General features: G+C 41.4%; 1 protein-coding gene across 1 annotated transcript; it reads right to left on the bottom strand.

The window, feature by feature from the left end:
• Positions 1 to 14145: 14145 nt before the first annotated feature.
• MRPL44 (mitochondrial ribosomal protein L44) lies at positions 14146 to 16835 on the bottom strand (the record flags this gene model as incomplete). Its single annotated transcript, XM_079539952.1, has 4 exons — positions 14146 to 14453; positions 15182 to 15360; positions 16120 to 16588; positions 16678 to 16835. The coding sequence occupies 4 exons, from the start codon at positions 16833 to 16835 to the stop codon at positions 14282 to 14284; spliced, it is 978 nt and encodes a 325-aa protein (XP_079396078.1). The 3' UTR covers positions 14146 to 14281.
• Positions 16836 to 17290: the final 455 nt, after the last annotated feature.

Raw genomic sequence — 17290 nt, 5'->3', positions numbered from 1 at the left:
GCAAGGAGATGGCGGCGACGGAGCGGCGGGGCCGAGCGTACTCGACGGCCGCAGCGCCCCCTGTCGGCTGGGAGGACGCACTCCATCCTGCCTCTGACCCCGACCGGGGGGGTGGATTGGCACCGCTGGCGGGGCTGCGTTACCCGGCGTGACCCAGCAGGGCTTCGTGGCGGGAGAGGGGAGGGGGCGGTTCTGTGGAGAACCTCGGTAGGAAAACCTCAATAAAACGAAGGGTTTGGCTCTGGCGCTCTGCACCGCCCTTTCCCCCCTCGCCCACTCTGTAGTAAGGCGCGACCGTTACGGGCATGCTGACCACGTCCCTCAGTGCCACATCGCCACAGTCCTTCAACACCTGCAGGGACGGTGACCATTGCCTCTCCCCTTCTTCTAACAAGATTTTTTTTCCCAACATCCAGCCTGAGATTTTCACCAGGCAATTGTAGGAAGAACATTGTAATCTATCTGTGACTTCTTTGTTGCTGGCATCAGACATACACAGTTTCCCCTTGCGAATTTCTCTTTCCAACTGGATGCTTTCCCCGTGAAAGGGAAGGAACAGCTAATAGTCACATGTAACTGCTCCTACTCTTGAGAAACCCTTGGCTCTGGCCTAAGCTCAGAGCTCAGAGCTGCCACTAAGCTACAAAGTTGTTATCTATGTGAAGGAATGTCTTCAGTGCAAAATACTTTCAAAGAAAAAAACAACTATCGATCTAATTTATTGTTTTGTAACTCAGTTAGCAAAAACACCGAGCAACGCTATGCATGATTAGAACACTGTAAGCTTTAATGGTTCCCTGTGCTGTGTATTTATGGTCAGATCTTGGACATCTGACATCAGTATTTGTTATCACTGAGCAAGATCTGATTTGCTCTATTTTCCTCATACTTTGAATTTTCCTCATAGTTTTGTTTGGCTGGTTGGTTGGTTAGGCTTGGTTTGTTGTGTTTTAGTTATAATAATAATCCAGGACTAGTGTTCAGTATCAGTAGTTTGGCATTCCTCTGGTACCTCAGGAATTGCTCGATTACATGACCTGATCAACCAGTCCAAAGCTCTTATATCCAGGGTGTAATGCACTGATCTGAAATATTCCTAATGCAGATGGCAGGAGCCTCTTATAGTGAAAAATAAACTAAAAAATCACTATATAGACACAAGTGTATAAATGGCATTCTTAAAAGTAAATATGGAATATATCCAGTCTTGGAAGGACCAAATTCTCACTTGTCTAATTTCTAACCTCTCTCTGAAATGCTGATATTCTTGTTATTCAGAAGTTTTCATTTTGTTGCCTCCATTGAAGCATGCTGTGAAACACTGGACATTTTTTCAGTGGCTTCAGTGGCCTAAAGCAAATGACCTAAATTCAGAAGAAAAATAAAAAGTTTAAAGGCCAGAAATCAAGGTCTTTTTCTTGGAAAATACTTTGGAAAGAGGGCAGTGATTGGCTAAAAGATCTGCGGTAGCAGGAAGCTGCTGCATACAAGTTCAGTTTCATTTCAATGAGAACCAGCCCATAAACCACTGACAGAGAGTCAGAGGTGCTTTGTAACTGAGGTGAAAATGTCCAGCTCTGCTTGCTTGTGTCATGAATATCATATAGGAACAGTTGGTAATAAAGATGATACCATTGTCACTGATGCTTTCATTTCCATTGACGTGTAGAATGGAACTCACAGGAAGCATGCCACTGCTATTTAAGTCAATCACAAAGTTTAATAAGAAGAGTCTTACGAGTTTCGTATTATACTAGAGACAAGAGCAAGCTCTAATTTGTTTCAAGAAGAAACTGTTAAGATGTTATTTGTGACCAGCACCAAGATGGGCTTATGTTAGTAGCTAAATGACATTTTAAACATTAAGTTTCGTTAGAAATCACTTTTTAAAAAGTATTGAGTCTCTCTAATGTATGTCTTATAAAGCGAAGTTAGACCAGGAAACTAGCTACATCAGCTTTCCACCTGTTCCATCTCCCCAGAAGCAATAAGTAACTTGTGCTTTTCTTCCCTTTCTATGTTTGACTGGTCACAGCTAGGGCTACTTTCCTCAAAGCAGAAGGATTGTATTTTTTCTCTCAATTACTAAGAGCAGAAATAATACACACAAATAATAATAAAAAAGTAATTTACTGTTCAGCTTTACTATTTGATTTTCTGTTACCTGACATGTTTTTCTGCTTCTTAGTCCTAGGACCTTAATTTTCATTCCTAATTCTCTGTTCAAATTTGTTCTTCATTCTCTTCTCCTAATGATTGTACTTTTGCTTTTGTGGTTTGAAATATACTGACCAGCTGTTTTCTGAAAGTGCTTAATCCCTGCTGCACCTGCTGCAGCATTCAGCATCAACATTAATTTATTAACAAAAGGTGAAACAACGGCTTCTTATACTCAAACCATTTCTGTTTATATTAAAGGGCAAAAAAAAAAAAAAAAAAAGGCAGCACCCAAACTTAAAAGTTAGCCTAATGATTTCTGAAAGACACTGCTTCAGTAATCCCTTAAATATGGGCTAATAGGGTATAAATTATAATTTATGAGTGTATAATCTAGGGCACTTATTGTCAGGACCAAAAGAAACAAGTGTCTAAGAATGTACATCTGGGAGATGAATAAGACATCCTGTTTGTCACTGGGATTGAGGTCAATAATATCCATTTTAAAGCAATTAACCCAGCAGGCTAAGTGATGTGGAAATTATCATGCTGAAAGACTAATGGGCTATTAAATCCATCTTGCTTCACTACTGATGGGTATACAAAATTAATCCTGGGATTAGGTATATTGCATCTGTGGTAAACTGCTACTGCAAGATTCGTACACAAAGAGTTTTCTGAAAAATGCTAAGAAAGATCACAGCAAGTTTATCTGACAGGAATATTCACTGATTTGCTCTGTTAAAAATTCAGTCAACCGAGCATAAGTTTGTGTGATTTTTTAAGCAGCATCTTTTTGTTGATGAATAGATACATTTTAGCAAAAGATCAAAACAGAGTCCCTGTAACATTCAGACAAATCACTATAGATTGTTGACAGTTACTTAAATCAAGAAAATTTACCTGTGGAAATGGTCAAACAAACATGATTGAATTACATAATTGTGTTTCTTTGAAATGTCATTTCCCTTCAACATTTTTTATCCACTGCTATGGCACTAACACAGTAGGAAAGGTAAAAGATTGATAGCCCAGCATCTATTTACACATAACAGCTATTCATGGGAAACAGGCCTCACAATAAGAAGAAAGGTTCAGCCCCATCAGGTTGTTGCTTTTTTGTAATGCACGTCAATTGTTTGTAGTTTTTTGGAGCGTTCTGTTCTGGTAGTATGACATGCACCTAAATCCTTTAGAGGAATATTGGCTGGGGAGTTATTCTAAGCCACCACAGGAATGGAAGTCTGAGATTCAAAGCAGATGTGCTGGCTCTCAGCATGACTTGGAGGAGTTTGAAGCATGGGGCAAGAAGCACAAAAACAAGAGCTAGCAGAAAAATGGGAAGTAGAAAGACTGTATATATATATATATATATATATATATATATATGTTATCAAAAAGAATTATTGTTTAATCTGCTCCCTCCCCAATTTATTGCTTCATGCATTAATGTATGTATTAACCAAAAAGCTTTACAGTGTCCAAGTGAGACAGATCAAAGCTGTGTAGGCTCAGGTATCAGGAGTTAATAGCAAGTCACATACTCTTCTAGTTGCAAAGTAAACTATTTTTTTCTCCTAATCTGAACAAACCCAATGAGTTTGAAAAAGAGGACTGTAAAAACATAATGTCTTTCTAAAATTAATGCGAGAGATTGACATCAAAGATAGAAAAAAGCCTTAAGTCTCTTTGCGTTTGTCTTCTTTCTTGGTGATCATTACTAAGAATGAATGCTGCACTGTAAATGGTTGTTTAGATGAGCTTCTTACAGCCATTAATTTTTCTAAATTATTTTTCTAAGTTGTTTGAACGGAATGTTTGAATATATATTGAACCTTTGCTTGAGTTAAATCTATTTCCATGCAGTTCAGTTGAATCTAACTGAAGTTTAGTGATGGGAAGGCCTGAGATTTCTCAGGTGGGCTCCCACATAGCACTGCTACCTTGTACACCTATCTCCTCTTCACTATTCACTACTTCAATTTAACTGATTTTCGTTTCTGTCATAAAAGTGCTTTCCTTGTGTTTTCTTCATCCTCGACTTTGGTTTTGTTCTCATAAAGCCACAAAAATTGTACATCCATCAACAGGGTAAAAAAGAAAAAAAATCTGTTACTAACTTCAGCTGTCTAGAGGTTTGTTCAGAAGAATTAGTAGCTGTTGTGTTATTTAACATTTGTTAACAGTGGTTAATTGAACGCTGTGCCCTCCTGAGTGGCACTTGCTAGGAGCCCTTTTGAATTTGTCTTAAGACGTAAGAGTTCATTCAGTGAAGAACTGTCATGATGTGGGAGATTTTTGAGTGCAGGATTGTCCCACTTCATTGTGAAATCCAGGCCAGGGCCATTTCAGCCAAGTGACCCATTCCAAAGTTCAAGAAGTTTTTTATTTTTTAAATGTAACGAACAACATGAATAGCTCAGGAGTCCTGATTCTCTTTGTGCTTCCTGTCTTGGTCAGTGATGTTGAAAGGTTATCAATATTTCAACCTTACCCCTTTGTCTGACACAGTTCTTGAATTTCCGTCGTGCCTGAAGTGCACGAGATCATATTCCAGTTTGTAATCACAGACTAGGCAGTGGAAAGAACACTCCTGTCTGTACACAGTTGCAGTGAAGGCAAGTCATCTCTCAAAGGAACATCTCGTACATGAGGTGACTGGATTTTGTTTTTAAGTTCATCCTTACAGTCAATTTTCCTTATTTTTAGGGTGTAGTCAATGTTTTTACTACTGATTTTGATTTGGCTTGTTTTTATTTTCCGTTATTCCCTAAGTTCCTGTAGTTGAGTGACACCTGATAAACTGCATCATAGGTGCAGCTGGAAAACATTTGTGTCACGTGGCCTTTCAGAGAAACATCCCAGAGGAGTGGTGGGGCCCTTCAGATTGAAAGAGGATGATATTCACATGTGATCCTGTAAACAGTGGAAAAGTAATAATAAGCCATATCATAGTATCCACTTACTGGGCCTGCCCATGGGAGCACATGCAATACACGAGGCAGCCTAGGGCCTGTGGGTAGAAAAAGAGACTGTGGAAGTGATGTCTATAAAGCTGGGATGAAGCAAATGAATGAACTGGGAAAGAAGGAGCTGAAAGATGACTTGGAGATGGAAAGACAAATTAACTCTTGGTTCAAAATTGGAGAGGAAAGAGATATGTTTAGGTTCTGTTTAAACCAACAATTTCTGTATTATTCAGCCATCCAAACTAGTAAGCCAGGGAATGCTCTCCCGGCTCTTTGAACAGCAACAACTGAATTGTCACATTAATCTTTATATGACATAACTTGTTTTGTGAGCTATGAATGAGGTTTGTATTTAAAGCCCAGTGTATTTTCAAGTTCTGTTCCTCAGTACCTTTTCCACTTGACGACGAGCATTTTCTGCCTGTTTTCTGTGAAACCCCCATGGGAGTGGAGAGGCCTTTGTTCTTTCCACTAATGAATCTGAATTATTGATTAGTCACTCTAATCTGTGGAAACGACTATCAGTTAGTGCTGTCTCGTTTGTTTTTATTTTGTATTTTGTATTTATTTATATTTTTACCAAGTCTAAATTAGTACCTTAGATTTGGTAAAGAGAATTAGAAGAAATTTGACAAGCATCTTCACTGGGAGACATGCAAACTTAGAACAGAGAGAAGTAATATTTTCAACCAGTTTTCTCTCACTCGCATATACTTTACCAAATTCCCATGTTCTGCTGCAGACTTTTCTAGAATTTTAGTTCTTTCAAAAAATATCAATTGAACACTGATTCTAAGAACAGGTTTTACTTTTGTGAGTAGACCTCCTTTGGTGCTGAAGCAGTGTGAACAACTGGGATCTACACGCAGAAAACAGAGGCAATGTTTGGTAATTCTCCAGGTCTTGTGTTACCATAGAACTGTAGGCCTGTGATGCCACAAAAAAGCAGAAGGCTAAGTTAACTGGAATACATAAAGAAAGTCAAAAAGGTCAAAAATGAAGGAAAAAGTGATCTGAGTCTAAAATGCCAAGACAAGGCACAAAATACCTCCCATGCATTCTCTTTGTCTGAAGCACAGGGCTGGTAAATACGTGACTCCAATGTAGCAGTGTGTTTATTTGGCCTGATGAATAAGGCGCCTTGTACACTGCAGTGAAACAATCCATGTAAATAAGCAAAAGACTAAAAGTCACATAAGCATCCATTTAGAGTTGAAGTAAGGCAAAAAAGAACAATATTATCTCAGTGCAAAGTAATGGTGATGGACTTGAAACAGGGAAACTTGGGAAATGGAGCAGACATTCATATAGACACTATAAGAATGTCAGGCACATCACACAAACACGGGAAAATTCAGTCCTTTCGTCAGCTAGATTATGAAAAAAAACTTTAGAAGTGGACTGATAAAAGAAACCCTGGTGCTTCAAATTTGGTGTAATTTTTTTTTTTATTATTACTGTGATTATTAAAACCGAGATACTATCAAGATTTTTTCCATGAATCCCTGAGAATTCATCACATCCAAACTGCAGTTCTATAATTCAAGGAGGACAAGAGAAAAAGGCTTTGCAACTGTCAGCATTAACAAGTTAGAAGTACACCAACAAGATGCACAGCAAATAAAAATCCCCTGGAGAATGTAGTAAAGGTTAGTGCAGTTGGAGTGAATAGATACAGATAATCCTTGGTAGCTGCAAGCAGCCTCTTAAGGGAGAGTTTTTTCAGAAGAGACCTAATCTCAACCCATATATGGGAGCAATACTGCTAAGACGAACCATATTTTAGCAGACTCTATGTTATTTAGTTTCAAAGGAAAAGGGCAAACCCTCAAATTGCTGTTTAGAATGATTGATTTAACATGAAACGTAAATCCCCTGGCATTTGGGCCTCCTGTACATTCTGCTGTACAGCACAAAAGCACCTTCAGTTCTTCTCCTTGAACTGACTCTATTCAATACTGCAAGTCATAGCTGGAGGTGCAAGCAGCTTAAATAACATTTATTTCAAGAATATATTCTCCAGTTGAGAGGCAATGACTGGCACATCTCTTTGAAACAATGTATGCAAGTTTAAATTAAAGCAGATTTTGAAGGTATTTGCCAATAAGAAAAACTGGACAAGAAGGAAAAGAAAAAATGCCCATCAGCATGTGACTTAAATGACCTGACATGAAAAGGAAGCTTTTTTTCATGGCATAACAAAAATAATTTAAAATTTAATACTTATCTGCTTAAATAATTTTTTTTTTTTTAAAAAAAGCATAACATTCTACCTAATTTGTTTTGGGAACTGGAAAAGAGAGAGTGTTCAGAACAAAACCTTGCTTCAGTCTGTTTTTTTAGTTCAGTTTGTGGGCAAGATTTTTAATGGAAAAGAATGAATAAATACTCTGAAGCCGCACAGTGACTGAGAATTTTGGGATAACATCCATTCTGAGCCAGCCCCTGGCTTACTGTTTGCTTACAGCAAACAAGAGATTTTTAAACAAAAGAAAGAAACTAAGCAAGTTCCCCATGGTACCGTGGATGAAGAAAATAAACAGCAAAAAGGAACCTGGCTGTTAATAAATCCTCACAGATATGGAAAGAAAAGTATTTCAGAAGCTATTTGCCAGTACAGTATTTCTTACAGATTATGACTTTCAATCAAGCCTCTTGTAATTGTTAGGAGTTCTGACACCGTTGGTATAATTCCCCAGAGCTCCCTAAGTTTACACTAACATTCCTGAACTACCAAGATCCGCTTTATGAATATACAAGTCTCCGTTTACAACCCAGTCCTCCACACATAGAGTTGTTTCAGACCTCTGTACTTTACCACTTAAGAGCCAGCTTTCCGTTTTTCATATTCAACATATTCTGGACCAGTTTACAACACTGCTCTGATGCCACAACCACCCTACAGCTTACATTTTCCCACCCTGCATGGAGGTGTGTGCAGGCAGATAACAGCCTCGCTGCGGCGAGCACAGATGCAGGCAGAAGATAGAGCAGGTGTGTGTGCAGCAGGGCCTGTTGGCCTGCAGGGAGCCCAGCCTGCAGCACCCAGCCCCCTGCTTGCTCATTCGGTTACCATTTAAAATAAAATAAAATTATTAAAAATAAAATAGGAAACATCCAAGCCAGCAAACAAAAACAAACAAACAAACCGAAACAAAAAACCTACACCAAAAAGATTTAACAATGATTACCAGAGAATGGTTCTTTGGTAAATACTGGGAAGTTTCAGTTTTTACAGCAGGAGAAACATATGAACTGATGCAGTCACTTGTCAGAGTAAAGTCATGTTTTGCACTCCCAGCCTTTCCTCACCGATTGCTGTCCAAGCCCACCTGCCAAAGGGTTTAATTCTCTTCATCCTCATTATAAACCAACTGTTGACGAACCTTCGGAGCACCGTCCACAGCCTCAGCTCTGCTCCACCACACCGAGTGCTTTTTGCCTTTGTAAGGAGCACAGACATGCCTGCCTGACCGAAAACATGCTGCAATGACATGACATTTGGTGTAGGAATTAAATATTTAAGAAATATTTCCACTGCAAAGGAAACATAAAGACAAAACTGTACACTGATATAATGAATGGAAAATTATACTTAAATCACTCAAATCTAAGGCCGTTAGCCCCCTAGTGATGAAAGGGCGATCAGATTATCCAAGTGGTTGTACTGAGCTCACTGTCACAGTTGTTACTTGATGCAGGAGGTCTGTGTAATGGAATGAGCAACCTTCAGATGCAGTTTTGCATCAGGCAACAGTTTTATTTCTGATGGAACTAAAAAGCCATTTTGTAAACACATTCACAGTTCCACTATTGAAATTTAAGAGAATAATTATCGCTAGAATAATTATCAATTAGAATTGAAACTGTCATTTTCTCCAGTCGTTTCCTCAAATGTTCTCTGACATTGGGATTATTTCTACAAAATTACCTTGTTACTTGGTAATCCTAAACATCGATATTTGTTCGCAGTAACTTCGGGGATAAAGCCGTACCTCCTCGTTCTTTTTTCAGAATTATCATTAAAATAACGTAATTGCTTTCCCAGACCGAACCAGGACTGTTAGACAAGTTATCGCCCCCTGGTGGTGGGCACACTTTCCCCAGTCAATCTTGATGTTTTCTGCGACACTTCTTCAGTCATTTGAGCACTTTCTTAATGAAGCAGCGCTGCCGCCGACTCCGCAGCAGACCCTTGTGTAATCTTTTTTTTTTTTTTTTTTTTTTTTTTTCCTCCGCTGTAGTTTTAGTTTTAATATAGGAGAGTGATTCTCTACCACTGCGCTTCCTTCGGCCTTGAAGAACACATAACGATTTTCACGTAGCTAGACTTAGTTATTTGATTGGCCAGGCAATATCCCCTGCTTTATTTCATAATCACAAATCTGGTGCCTCCACAAAGCTGCCATCTCAGTGTGATGGCACAGCTTAATTGATACCATGTGAATGGTGGCATTGTTCTCTGAAAGCAGGCAAGCAAGAGAGAGCAGAATGCTTTGAACACTGCCCAAGGTAGAGCCTTTACACACGGATCTCCCACACTGGTCAGAAGCATTTCCTCTCTGCACAAGGTGGAAAAGTTGCCAGTGGGGTTTTTTCCCCCTCCACCTAAGCCAGAGGCTACAGAAAGAGATTGATGTGATTTATTTTTATTGCCTATATAAAGTATATAAAGTCTGAGAACAAGTGAGCACTTGCTGAGGAAAGGCTCCACTTTTAATTTCCATCTCAGAACAGTCAGGTTCTGCAGTTATTTCCAGAAGAAACAGTGGGAGCAAAAGGCTAAACTACTTTCAGTCTGGAGCACCATCTGTTTAGAGAAAGGATCATTAAACTTAGCTATGATGGCGATGGATTACCTTGACGACCTGAGAGGCCCCTCACAGTCATCCCATACCTGTACAGTCAGACACCATACCACCATACACATACAGACACCAACCTGAGCATGAAAATATTAGTTCAGTGATTAAAAAAAAAAAAAAAAAAGCACAGTCAAAAGTATAAATGCCACGGAATGGTAGAAACCTTACATTTCCTACATTGACGTAGAAAGGGATTATAATGTTTCAAAAGCACCAAAAGGCCCCAAAGCACCCCAGTTTTATGTGCACTATGCTGAGCTGCACTGCTGCCTCCCCATGATTTAAGAACCACCGACTGCCCTCAGTGCTCTGATTCTGTCACACAGGTTTGCTGGGTCCCCAGTCTGCACCTGTCCAGCACAGCAGCTGCATGCTGGCTGACCAACTGGTGACCGTTTCATTTTCCTAGCTTACCAACCATTTCTTAGGCAAGCCAAAATGGTAAACACACTGAACTGGTGCCATTGGATCAGCGGGATCATTTTGAAAAGATAAAAAGCAAAGTGTCCTTGCACGCTTGTTTCTCTACAATAAAGACATCTCTTAACGTTAAACTTCAAAGCCAAGTGTACCTTAGATGAGCAACCAAATAGTTCTGAGCCTATTTAATGTTTACTACAAAACTTATTAAAGTTAAGGACAGGAAAAAGTAGGGCTCCTCTATCATCTCTGCACTGCATCATCCTCCCTCCCAAGGAAGAATGAGAACACATCTTTTGATGTTTTTATTTCTTTATGGCTTTTTATAGCATCAGAATGCCAGAGCAGCTTATCTAAGTATGGGATTTATTGTAAGAAGTAAGAGAGCCTGGTGTAAATTTTTAACTGACAACTTCAAACCCCAAATTAACAGGGAGATACCTGTAAAGTGATCGTATTTTAATGTCCTGCCCTTAAGTTACAGCAACAATTAAAATCCAAGCAATTATTTCTGGACTTTTTTTTTTGTCTCCAGAAAATAATAGGAAAACTTCAGGTAATTGCAACCAGAGGAAGCTGCAGCTGAAAGCAAGGAGATACACAGAGTGTTCAATTACATGACCGAACAGCTTGGAACAGCAGCACATAAACCTACTGGGGACAGAAACAGAAACAGCTCACGAAGGCACCCTAAGATGTTTTTTCTCCTTTTTGCTTAGCTGGGACCAACACAGTAAGACTGCCCTTAATTTTCTTAAAAGAAAGGCAATTTTACAACATATTCTAGAAAAAAAACAGTGGATCTAGGTGATGGAATCATAGCATCACCAAGGTTGGAAAAGACCTCTAAGATCATCCAACCATCCACCCATCACCAGTATTTCCCACCAAACCATGTTCCTCAGTACAACAACTAAATGCTTCTTGAACTCCTCCAGCGAGAAGAGGAGAGGAGTAGACTAATAATATTATTTACACATTGTGTTTATTTAATATTTCTGGGAAAACTAAGTCTAGATCAATTTCAATAGTAAAACTGATCATGCATTTAGTGGATTAATGAATAGCTTTTTTTGTTTTTTTTGTTTTGTTAATTCTACTTACATCTGTCTAAGCATATTTGCTCATACTCATCACTACAAAGAAGGAAATTAAAGAAAACAGAAAAAGCAAGGGGTTAGAAGACAGAACTGTACTCTTGTCAGGATGTAGCTGTTTGTACACACATGGCTATTTTAAATCAGTGCAGAACAACTTCTGTGTTCTGGTTTACTTTCAGTTAATACTTACGATTATGACAAGTATGGTTTGGACAAGTTAAAAGGAGGACAAATGCACTTACAGGAACAAATATCTGCATCAGATTGAATGTAGCACACAGGAAGATATAATGGAGGCTGGCTGACAGTTGAGATCATGTCAGCCTATTACAAAATTCCATGAATGCCAGAGAACATACCCTTTTCCACTGCTGTTTATGAATATAATCCCAACAGCTATCTGTAAAATGAGTTGTTCAGTGGGTTGCAAGAATGAACTGATTCTTTTCCATCAGTCAGTTACTGATGTGCTGCTTGATATATGCTGCCTTCTGTGAGGAAGGAACAATCACTGGGCCATGTAAGTGCACTTGTACTCAATACCCAGGGCAGAACCAATGCAAGCAGCTTACAAAGTACTTACAAAGCAGACCAGAAAACCACCAGGTAATACCACAGCCTCTAGCAGAAGAAAAGCTGCAGGTTTCCCTGCTTATTTTTGAAGGTATTTAATTCTGTAAATCTAACCAATTGTTTAACATCAGTGAGTTTGCAATGCATGCTGAGGTGCTAGAAAGTAAAGCAAAGATACCACAAATGCATTTCTGACCATGAGAACCTCGAAAATAGGGCACCTTTACCTACAAAACTCCTTATTTTCCACTCACCCCTTTATTAAAAGAACAAAAAAATCCTTTTTCCATGTCCCCAAAGTATTTTTCCCTTTGAGCACAGACCATTCCGCATGTATACTACACAATACATTGATTTCCCTTACATTAAGCAGTTTCCTTCCAGCATACTAATCAGTAATCCACTTCTCCTAGGATTTATTCTCATATTCCAAACTGTGAGACCACAGTAAGCAGATCTTGAATTTTCTTTTAAAGTAAACTGCCAACACACTGCTCTTTTTCTCTCTCTTAAAATACAGCTATTTCAAATAGTAGGTAGATCTAACTTAGAAATTAGAATGTACAATAAATAAATAAATAAAAATCAGAATTGTCCTTTTAAAATAGGTAAAGGTAAAAGAAATACCTAATCTGAAAACTAAAAATAGCAGAAGTTATTTCAGAGTCAGCTATTATTCCCCTGAAATATAGTGACCTTATTGGCTATGCTTATGTAAGTGACAATAGATTACCTAGATGGAATTTTTAACTTAACAAAAGTAATTTTATGCATTTTTCATGTTTGATGGATGTTTCTGCTCTCCTTTTATATTCAAGCTTTCACCCATTTGGTTTACTATGCCAACATCCAGCCAAAAAGCTTTGTTGCTGTCTAGCCACAGAAGTGTTTTATACATATATCATAACAAACATGAGACGTGCATTAATAGCAATCAGTTGGGTGTTTTTAGTTTGTTTTTAGTTTTCTCTCTTGAAAATACTCATTAATCTGTTTCAGTCAAGTAGAACAAAGCAAGATCTCATTCTCACTCCCAGTGCAGTAGGAAACACCACCTGCACTGTGCCACAGACCTGCTCAGCAGCCACAGTCTCAGGCTGGGGCCATTCACTGCAACACATCCTTCACATAAATGCAAAATAAAACCAGTGCTTACAATGGGGTAAGGTAGAAACACTTCTTCCTTTAACTACTGTCCTGCATTCAGCGTCTTCCCTTTCTCCTTTGAGGGCTCAGTCCCAATTTGCAATATAATCTCACTGAAGTTTAGAGGAAACAATTCCAAGATACACAAGGATTGTGTGGCTGCCTCTCCATGTGCCATCCTCTGATACACAGAGTTCCTATTTAACAGGTACATTACAGAGGTACCCAAGCATAACTCGAGTAATTGAAAGCCTTTAAGACAGCTACAGATAAAACGTACACAGATTTCATGAATCCAATACCTCAGTCACATGACAGCTTCAGACAAATGAATGAGTGGAGAAAAATGAAGGCCCTGGAGCATAAAAGAAAAACAGATCAACCAGCAGTGTTCTCATTTCTTTCAGCACAAGTCCTCATAATCCTTATTTTCCTCTTTACAGATTTTAAAATTAAGAATACTGCCTTGCAGAGAGCATTCCAATAATAGAAACCAATATGTACAGCAAGAAAAAAAAAACAACAAAAAAAAGCTGCATCCAAGCAGTAAAATCTCTAACTGCCATTTACTTTCCTCTTGAATTGGATCACCACCAGCGTCAATACCATTGACATCACATTCTGTTTTCACCAGGTCAAGGACAAATGGATCCAGATGCAACTCACAGACCAACGCTGCACATTAAATTCTACTCATCTTATTAACAATACCCTCAAAACCAGCCCCAAGGAAGCACTCAAGAAACTTTTTTCTATGGATTTTGACACACACTATTAAGCATCATTAAGAACCATTTCTGGTGATTTATGGAAAAACTTCTCAGCCAAAATACATAAATTCAGGAAGAAAAAAGAACTTTCACTGTTTAGGAAAATGCCTGGACATTAAACACTATACAAAAGGCTTCATTTATTTTATAACCATATTTAATTCGAATATTCCAAGAACTTAAGATCAGGAAATCAAACTGAACTTTGCTCTCCTAAAGGTGCCTATGTTCAGCATGGAAGCCATTCATTCTTGAGAGAAACTGGACATAGCTTTTATTATCTAGTTACTGCTGATAGCCTTTTCAGCTGTCCATCCTTCTTTGGGTTTTGAGTAATCCCACGGTCTCCTGTTCTCAGTATACCCATACAGCTTCCGCAGCGCCACGCGGGCAGCTTCTTCCTCTGCAGCAAGTAGCGTTTCCCCAGGCCCTTCAGCTATTATCTTCTTATCACTGGGAAGAAAGCAAACAAAACATTTTTGTCAGAATCCTGAGCACTGTTGTACATCATGGATCAGTACTGCTAAATGTGTTTTCCCCCAGTCTGTCAATATTGAGGGTAATTTCTATATACAGGCAACAATGCAGACATTTCTGCTGTTTTTTCTTGCAAAGGTGAGCAATAGAAACCCAAATCAGAAAGACAAGCTCTTCCTGGAAGAACACTACTCTGTTCACCGAGACTCGTAACACATCACTGATTGTTCAGTGTTCAGTTTCTGTTAGCCCTGTTAAAAACATGCAAATCCTTTACTTTGGTCAGCTTAACCAATCTTTTCTTTTTCCCCAGTAAGAAAGCATTTTAAAAATTCCTCAAAAGGAATCCACCTCCCTTGATGCCTCCTTACCATCTCTAAGCTCTGCATACAGCTGCGGTCCTTCCAGACCTCATCAGTTCTGTGATTGGCAAAGTCCCTGTGCTACAGCAACCAGAACATCCTGGCTCTGGTTTCCCTTCTGAGGAAGGGTGTCTGATTCAGACTTCAAAGCTCTTTAGTCCAAGACTGTCTTTGTGCTCTACTCCTGACAATGCTTAAGTGGTTGATTTTACACAGAAGTAACTGCATGTTTTTTTTTATGTAATAACTTGACCAAGGATCACAGGTAAAGAAACAAAAGGACCATCTTCTGTCCTCCCCTCTTCCCCAGCTTGAATCCATTTAAATTAATACCATACTAACCAGTACAGCCCAATGAAGTACAGTGGCAGAACTGTGTTGACCCCCAGCTGCCTGGTAATTCTTGGTTCTGGAGCAGAGATATTTCTCTTGGCCAACTCTTCCACCAGCAAGCCCATAGGATTTACGACTTCCCAGATCTCAAACAGGTCTTTTCCAATCAGTTGGGGAATTAAAAAATCCTAAATAGAAAAATAGTTATAAGTTAAAATCAATGGGAAGGGAAACAACAGCTCTAGCTCCTAGTGCCTGTGAATAAAAATCCAATACGAGTCACTAATACACCCGACAGCAGATATGTGGAATGAACGATCAAACCGCCTCTGCGCTATGGCACGGCTAAGCAGGACCAGGAGGCGCTGCTGAGCTCTGCAGGCTGAGCTGCTCAGTGTGCACACCAAGCCAAACTGCTCCCACCTGAAGGAGCGGCACCCGCCTGAGGGCTTCACAGTGCTGCCAGGCAGCTCTGAGCGTGAGGTGAGCACTGAGAAGGGAAACCAAAGCAGCAGACTGGATGTCCACAGGGTCCTGCCAGAAGGCACCATGCAGTGCCACACAGTTTACACCTATTGCGGCCACTGTCTTGTCTGGTAACTGCTGCTGGCTCTTACACAGACCCCCACCTTGTGTCAGAAATGAGATTTTAGCAGATAACTTCTCCATTCCAACATTAGCAATAAGTGAAACGGGAGAAAGGCCAGCAGCTGCCCAAACTACTCTGTTACACCGCAGTTTAATTGAACGTTCTGGTACGAAAAGACCTTTGGATCTTTGCACTCCTGAGCCTTCTTGTTTCAGAGAAAGAACCAAACAACTTCTCTGGATCTCTGGTCACTGAGGTGCAGAACTTTTTGCCTTTCTCCCTTTAACTTCGCCCCCCCCTCCCCCGACACGACCACTTATTGCTGTCGGCACAAAAGAAACCACAAAGGCCGGCGCACCCTGACGAACAGCCCGGCTCTCTCAGGCCCGCTGCTGCCCAGCAGCGCTCCCACCACCGCGAAGAACGTGGCGTGCAGCACGGCCGGCGGCGCGGGGAATTGCGCGCAGAGCGCCAGGTCGGGCAGCGCCAGGTTGCGCGCCACGTGGGACACGAGCTGCCGCCCGGTCAGGAAGGCGACGAGCGCCGCCACCCCTGGGGCGGGCAGGTCGGGGTGGGCGGCCTGGAAGCTGCGCGTCAGGTAGGAGTGCGAAAAGGACATCCCTCGGGCGGAAAGCTCCGCGTTGTCTCGGAGGTTGAGGGCGACGGCGTCTTGGTCTACGCCGAGGTCACGGCGCTTCGCCTCCTCGCTTTTAATGTAACAGGAATTCACGAAGGCGGTTTTGAGGAGATCTAACGAGAAGTTCTCCTGCAGGCGGTGGCCGAACGCCTGGATCTCCGCGTGGTAATCCCAGCCTGGCTGCTCCGAGCTGCGGGCGAGGAAGGAAACGCGGTCAGAACGAGGCGGCTCCGCAACCGCGAGCGTCCTCCGCCCGCCGCCCTCCCCTCGTGCTCTCACCGCCGCCGCGGGGCCGCCCGCAGCCGCTGCTGCTCCAGATAGGCGCGGAGCCACCGCTTCTTCTCGCGGCGCGGCGCGGAGCCCGGAACGAGCCGCCCCGTCCCGGCCGCGGCCAGCAGCCGCCGGGAGACCCGCAGCAACAGCAGCCCGGCGGCCATAGCGGCGGTGGCGGGGCGGAAGGTCCGTGCGCTCACGCGTCCCCCGGGCGGAAACGCTCCGAGTCGGGGCAGAACGGCGCGCTCCGGAAGCGGAGGAGGAAGGGCTTCGTTCGTCCGTCCGTCCGTCCGTCCGTCCGTCCGCCGCAGCGAGGGAAGGGCTTCGTGAGCGACGCGTGGCGGGCTTCTCTGTTTATAAACAGAGACGTTTTAAAGAGCGAACCCCGAGCTGTTGTTTGGGTTTCATCTGGAAGACAAAGAGCCTTTTTGTTCCCGTAAAAGAAACTTTTATTGTTTCTTGTGTTCCAGAACAACTCTGTAAACGCAGCAGGCAGGGCCCCGGTTGATGAGAGTTGACACAGAATCCTCCGCTTCACGCTGACGCTCCGCAGCTCCGCAGCAGGACGCGCTCCGTGCCGGCCCTCACTCAGGACGAGGCACGTGCAGCACACACAGCA

The sequence above is a fragment of the Tetrao urogallus genome, assembly GCF_951394365.1.
Source record: "Tetrao urogallus genome assembly, chromosome: 9".
Lineage (NCBI taxonomy): Eukaryota > Metazoa > Chordata > Aves > Galliformes > Phasianidae > Tetrao > Tetrao urogallus.
Note: the sequence above shows the minus strand (reverse complement) of the source record. Positions and strands in the feature narration are given on the sequence as shown.